This window comes from Berghia stephanieae, chromosome 9 (genome assembly GCF_034508935.2).
Source record: "Berghia stephanieae isolate SIO BIC M18660-M18661 chromosome 9, UCSD_Bste_1.3, whole genome shotgun sequence".
Lineage (NCBI taxonomy): Eukaryota > Metazoa > Mollusca > Gastropoda > Nudibranchia > Aeolidiidae > Berghia > Berghia stephanieae.
The window spans coordinates 11,917,680-11,925,179 of record NC_088368.1 but is presented as its reverse complement, the minus strand read 5'-3'; the positions used below and the strand labels follow the sequence as shown (position 1 = coordinate 11,925,179).

The 7,500-nt window shown below is 34.0% G+C and overlaps 1 protein-coding gene across 1 annotated transcript in view; it reads right to left on the bottom strand.

The window, feature by feature from the left end:
* The window catches only part of LOC144979692 (uncharacterized), a gene marked incomplete in the record, with an annotated part of 219,627 nt that overhangs the window by 54,433 nt on the left and 157,694 nt on the right, over positions 1-7,500 (bottom strand). Inside the window, 4 exon segments of the mRNA XM_078926613.1 lie at positions 37-217; positions 3,161-3,316; positions 4,716-4,821; positions 6,068-6,264. Of these exon segments, the coding sequence (XP_078782739.1) occupies positions 37-217; positions 3,161-3,316; positions 4,716-4,821; positions 6,068-6,264 (640 nt within the window).

Sequence of the window (7,500 nt, the reverse complement as noted above, 5' to 3'; positions counted from 1 at the left end):
AGAAGAAGAATAATGCCACCCATAGTGAGGACTTACATATGTCTTGGAAGCCCATGGATGTCTCTATTATCAGTGCTAATCGCGGCCCAAGTGATATTTAAGTAGACCTGAGAGTTAAACACCTTTCCAAGCCAGGCAGTGCTTTCATTCCTGACAATGCTTTGAGCAGTCAGGAAACTGTCCTCCACGTAATTGCAGAATGAAATGGGCTCAGGTTCTACACAGAAAAATAGATAAAATATTTTTTTCAAAGATAACAATGGGCAGTTATTGTTTCAAAACTGTCTATTTTCAAAGAAGTAAAATTGATAGCCGGGACTGTCATCATCATCATCATCATCATCATCATCATCATCATCATCATCATCATCATCATCATCATCATTATCATCATCATCATCATCATTATCATCGTTATCATCATCATGAAATAAGGTCAAGGTCAAATGAGAATTTAGTTCTCAAACTGAAGAAATCACTCTATGGGCTAAAGCAAAATGGCAGAGACTGGAACAATTTATCGCACACTTTTCTGAGTCAACAAAACTTCAACCAGTCTCAAGTTGATCCAATACGGATTCGACTATAATCTTGTGTTATGTTGATGACATTCCTTTGATGTCAAACTCAAACAATGTCATGACTCAAATCAAAAGCAAACTGAATTAAATGTTTAAGATGAAAGACCTTGGTACAATTTCCAATTTCCTGGGCATAGACTTTAGTCATGAAAATAGGACCATTTCAATGCACCAGACACATTATGTAAATAAGTTGCTTAACAGATTTGACATGCAAAACTGCAAAGCAAAATACACACCTTGCGACATTGATATCAATAAATTTAATAGCGAACATGCAGAAAAAACTGATTCCAAGTTATACAGAGAGATAGTTGGTGGACTAATTTACGCAATGACCTGTACCAGACCTGATATAAGCTTTGTTGTTACCAAACTCTTTCAGTACATGTCAAAACCAAATGCTAACCATATGATAATGGCTAAACACGTACTACGCTACCTAAAGGGGATTGCTGATAAACAATTGACTTTCAGAAAATCAGAAAACCCCCTTGCATTAACTGGTTTTTGGTGACTCGGATTGGGCCAATTCATCAGACCGAAAAAATGTCTCTGGTTATGGTTTTCAGTTAACAAATGAGGGACCTCTGATTTCATGGAAATCAAAGAAGCAAAGCACAGTTGCATTGTCAACCTGTGAAGCCGAATATATCCCATTGTCTTTGGCTTCACAAGAGGGCATATTTCTTTTGGCTTTATATAATGACATAACTTTGAAAATTAAATTGAATGATTTTGATATGAATTGTGACAACCAATCAGCAATTTCACTTGCTAAGAACCCAGTACAAAGTCAGAGGACAAAACACATTGACATCAAGTACCACTTTTTGAGAAACATGGTAATAAACAATAAAATGAAAATCATGTATGTCCCATCAGAACAGAATATTGTTGATGCTTTGACAAAACCTATGTCTAGAGTGAAAAATGAAAGATTTGTATCTGCAGCCATGTCATAACTAGATTATTATAAGTTTCATATTTTTGCTATTGTTGTTACTGAATATCACATGCAGTAGTTATACTACTAGTTTTTTGTTGTTGTTTTTTTTTGTTTTTTTTAAATGCTATTTTAATGCGTATTGAATCTTTATTTTAAAAATATTTTGATATTATAATTATTTCTTGTTTAAATCAATAGTGCTTTTCATTTTCAATAAGGAAAATTGACTCATCCATTACAAGTACATACTACTATCATTACTTAATTCTATATGGTAGGACTAAGAATTGCTTCCATACTAGATATTCATTTAAAATCTTTTTTAATATTATATTTTTATTTAATACTAATCATTTAGGCATATTACCAAAGCGAGTTTAAGGGGTGTGTGTCAAAGTATATAACCTCATCTTACTGTATGCATGATTATTGTTTCACTATCTCCTGTACTCATAATTACTACTTATTAACTTGTTAGCTTACAAATGGAACTCTATTTTGTCAGAGATCAATTTTGATGTTACTTTCACTTTTGCAATAAAAACTTCATGTTCTATCTAAACATGAAAACAACAAGACGTCTGTGTTAATTCTATAATATTAAATCACTTTATTTTACTATTTCCCACATGCCATCCATACTTTAATTATGGCAACTTCAACACATCATCATCATCAACATCACCATCATCACATCAATATAAAGTGTAGGTGCAATTTTCTATGCTCACTAATGTTTACATTTTATTCTTGGTGGATAAATCAGCTCTTCTTATTTACAAAAAAGTTTCAACTTTTGAAATATCCTTGGTCAGATCTACAAATGTTTATATATACGTTATATTCTTATAACTATACATTGAGAAAATCGGCTTTTAAATTCTATCGTTATTTAAAGACATTCCGTCAGTTACATACACACACACACACATACAGAGACACAACCACACACACATATTCATGCACACACACATACACGCACACACACGCGCGGGCGTGAACACAAAAAATAGAAAATAATGTAAAGTACACCAAGAAAAAAAAAAAAAAGGAAAAATCTGGCTCATTTTTGTCTCATTCATCATCATTATCTTTTTTTTATTTTTGTAAAATGCAACCGTGTAAAGGTAGAAGCACTTAATCTGAAAATTGAAGGGCTGACAAATTTTTTCTCCTATTTTGCCATTTTTTTAGAGCTGCCTGCACAACATTTGGCACTTTTTTTCAGACCATCTCACATATTAAATTTACACTTGACTGTCGGAAAGATGAAAAAAAAAAAGTTTGTTCATTCCTTTCCATGCTTTATATACAGTTGCAAAAGTAACACATGACCTGAAGAAGTGATTGTCATCAAAACGTTAAATTATCCCACTTTTGCTAATTTAAAATTTTTTTTTTTTAATTTTCCTTTTAATGTATTCCAAATGGGATGATTTTATACTGCTTCACAAATTAAGATACAAAAATAAATTAATTGACTAATTAAGAAAACAAATAAATAAATAAAAAGATAGATTAAATATTCAAATTGATAGATAAAGAAATAAATAGATAACTAAAGAAATAAATAGATAAATAATTTTTTTAAAATGTTTTAAAATAAATAAATACATAAATAAACACATACCAGGTTCCACTACAGGGTGTTGACAATACAGTCCATGGAATTTATCAGTACACTCACACAGCTTGCCCTGGTATATGTCGAAAACACATTTACCACCATTGAGGCAAAAGTTTGGAATTTGGCAAAGCGCCATCCCTTCTCTGGCGTCTGTGGGTCCTGAGAAAGTGAAATGAATTTTGAATCATTTTTAGAATTAATACAAGTTGAGAAGTCTATCTTTTAAAGCCACAGGACCCATGGAAGCGAGAAGATTACCATGGTCCCTGTACATTAAACATTCAGTAATAATCATTTCCTACCCTTAGGAGGGGAGGGGAGGGGTTATCCTATTACTACTCACATAGTAATAATAAACGGAACAGAGTAAAGTGATATACCAGTGAACAGTTTTAAACATATTTTATTTGTAATTTACATCACTGAGATTGATTTTTACTCCATCAACAAGACTAAGATTAATCGCAGAAGACAGTCTCGTGTCTAACAAATACACACTGAAACAAATGGTAGCAGAGAGACCTTGACTTACAGCAACAACGGGAAAGGAAATGGAAGATGGAGTTTCATTCCGATAGATGCCAGGTTTTCATAACTACAAATAAAACTAAACCAATAAAATCTTATTACCAAATTCTTAAAGAAACTACAACTGTAAAATGCTTCGAACTAATGATAGATAGTGAACATTGATGTATGGAAAAAAATAAACAAGTATGTGTGAATGTAAATTCTGTCTAAAATTGTGAGAAAGCACAGAAGAATGCAATGAAATATGTTTCATTTTTTATAAATGGTGAAACATATGCTCAGATGAAAATATAAGATTACTTCACAATGTAGAACGAACTTGGGCTAGAACAACAACTCTGTATAAAGAATTAAATGACCTTATTGATACAACAAGATTAATACCAAAATAAAGCCAAGTAAAATAAAAACTGGGTGTTACCTTTTAAAATATAGCGCGATCTAATTTTGACAGTGATCTTCACCTATTGTCCCCAAAATATTTTCCATTTATGGAACAACCTACTAGCTGAACTAAAGCTTCTGATATATAATGAAACTTTCAGACGCAACACAGGCCATCAAGAAAGTGCCATATTATTTTTTACTCCTGCATGAAGTAGAAAAAAGAAGAAGAAGAAAGAGGAGGAGGAGGGAAGCAGGAGGAGGAGAAAAAGAAGAGAGAAGAAAAAGAAAAAGAAAAAAGAAGAAGAAGAAGAAGAAGAAGAAGAAGAAGAAGAAGAAGAAGAAGAAGAAGAAGAAGAAGAAGAAGAAGAAGAAGAAGAAGAAGAAGAAGAAGAAGAAGAAGAAGAAGAAGAAGAAGAAGAAGAAGAAGAAGAAGAGGAAGGACAAAAAGACAAAGAACGCGACAAACAAGAATAAGAACAAGGAGGAGGAAGAAGAGGGGAAGTAGGGGGGGGGGAGGAGGGGAGGAGGAGAGGGGGGGGAAGTAGGGGGAGGAGGAGGAGGATAGAAAAGTATCAGATGATTGTTGAGTGGTGCTAAAGGTAAAAAGAGGGAATCTGCATTAAATACTGGTAAGACTTGCCTGTGCACACGGGAAAGTCGATATAGGGTTGAATGTTGCTGGACACATATTCACCATGGCGATCAACACAGTGGCACTCGTCTTCCTTCATGGTGTCCACAATCAACTAAAGGGAAAATTAATTTTAAAAGGAAAGTGACAATTATAAAAAAAATAAAGGCATGCCGACTAATAATAAATACAAATCTCGTATTCGTTCATACTCGTGTATCCAGGGTTTTGTGTCTATGCTATAATATATAATGGGTTGTTATTTTTCAATATATATGAGGGTGGGCTGAAAAGTTTTGTAATTTCCTTCAAAACTCCCTCGTTTTTAGGAATAGTTTGTTAAACAATACGTCATAAGACAGCTTGAAAGCTACAGATTGCTTATCTTATTTTTTGACATAGTCACCATCACAATCAACAAAGAGCTGAACGCCGCATCATTTGACATTAACGTCAGCAAAAAACTACATCAAGATCGGACAGCGGCCTTCACGTCTTTGTTGCTTTCATAGTGGTGTTCTTTGATATACCTGTCCCCGCGGAAAATTGCAAATGAAAACCCCAATAATTGCACCCAAAATTTTAAAAATTGCATGCAAAAAATTAAAAAATTGCAAGGAAAAATTGCAAATTTAAGACATTGTTTTCAATAAACAGCGCACTATAATTTATTATGAGCGATTTTTTTTCTCCATACAACTCAAACTCAATTTCGGCACAAATCCAACAAAAGCCTACTAGAGAATGATAAACTGCCGGGATGAGTCAATCGATTGAAAACAATGAAGTGTTGTCACGGGAAGTTACTCGCGAAATCTTTAATAGTTTTGTGTGACGGTGGCAGTAGTATTTTCCTATGTTTAGCATTATATAATTATATTATGTGACTCCAGAACATAGAAAATTGCCAAAAATTGCGGCAATTGTCAGGTGTAAAATGAGTATCTGGCCGTTAACAGCGTTGTCTCTGTCCGAAAAAACTTGTAATATCGCCCAGCAGGCGTCATGTCTCGTCCTACATGTTAAGTGTTGCTGTTGACCAGGGACCCCTTGTAAAGCGTTTTGAGCACGTTTAGTGGATGCTGCCTTATATAAATGCTCTAGTTTTTTTTTTTACTGGCCGAGTAGAATTAAAAATTAAAGTCTGCTACATCAATGTGGAACAAATGACACAAAGGATATCATCATGAGAAGAAAGTGGAGATGAATAGGACTTGCTATGAGAAAGGAGAAGGGATACATATGATGACCATGACAGAGAAAAGTGGAAGTTCAACAGGCATAATGAGCAGGAAGTAAATAGCTAATTATGCAGTCTTTTCAGATAAATTAAATTGAAAGGAACTCTTATGCCAACTTACATTACACTGCAATCTATCATATAATCCATCTCTGGAACACTTTCTGATGGGGATCACCTCTCCATCATCGAACTTGACTAGCGCTCTAACCAAGGATCTGTATCTTTCAGTGTTGTATCTGCTGTCTTTCATTTCTCCCTTGAGGATGGCAATGGCATCATCAAAGAATTCCTTTTGAATTTGACACATAGTGGCGGCTGTTGACAAACGTGTGTAAAATTGAGTATGATAAAGATTATTACCGCATTTAAATATTTCATGTATTCCTTATAAGGAATAAAAATAGTAAGTATTAGATGTCCTAGAAAAAGCTTCTATATGACCCGCTGGGTAAATGTGGAAATATGTCAGGCTGAGCTTGATTCCAAACACTAAATTTAAACGGGAAATGGATAGAATTACAACTTTGGTAGTTTTCATTCAATCGTCTTAAATCAGTACCATGTCAGATTGAACCAGGTGTCAAAAAAGTAATATTAAATATAAAGTTAAATAAAAATAATAAAATTCATGGGAAGACTGGAATAACCCAGGCAACAGCTGCGCAGCGACGTGGGTAGTCAAACTGGATACCTTTTGGGTAAACCACTGAGCCACGCTGCCCTGAAATTGAGTTTTTGTCACTCTACGACAAAATGTCCGTTGTCCTCATAAAAAATAATAAACTAAACCCAAAGTTTATATTTTTAACTGATATTTCATTTTTTCATCATTTTATCCATCCTGACATCATAGGACACAAATGCTTAAAAGATTCAATTTGCAACAATGTGTGATGGCAGCTCTGACACACTAAGTAAGATGACGAAGACTTCAGCCAGCCCGCAGTGAAAATGCTTGAATACAACTACAGTTCACTCCGGATAATCGCAACACCTTGGGATCAGCGAAAATGTTGGATTAACCGAAGTTGCAATTAACCGAAGCTGAGTGTCCAGTCTACAATTGCAACATTTTACACATTAGAGGTAAACACAAACCGGTTGTTGTGGGCTGTCTAACTAATTTTCTTTAAGATTTGAGGTAGTGGGCTTCTATTCCTTTTGTTGCCTTTTGTAACTTATAAACTTCCACTGAACTCACAAGTAAAAGGCAAAATGCAATAATGTCTTAGAGCAACTAGGATGGTTTAATATTTTGTATAGATGACAGATGGACTGAATGGGGAAAATAGCACAAAATGATTGAAAAAAAATAAAGACAAAAACTGCTACGAGGTTGACTTCAAACTTGTACTTAAAACTATTTAATAAAATGTTATGGATTTAAGGATATTTTGATGAATCATTCTATCATTAAGAATGAAAAGCTAATATGATTTGCTACTTTATTATAGCACTTATCCATCAGAAACTTTAAGGACAGTGAATTACGTTTTGAAACAATGCATGAAAGTTTGCATGTTTCTTGACATCGTAGATCAAAAGGACATA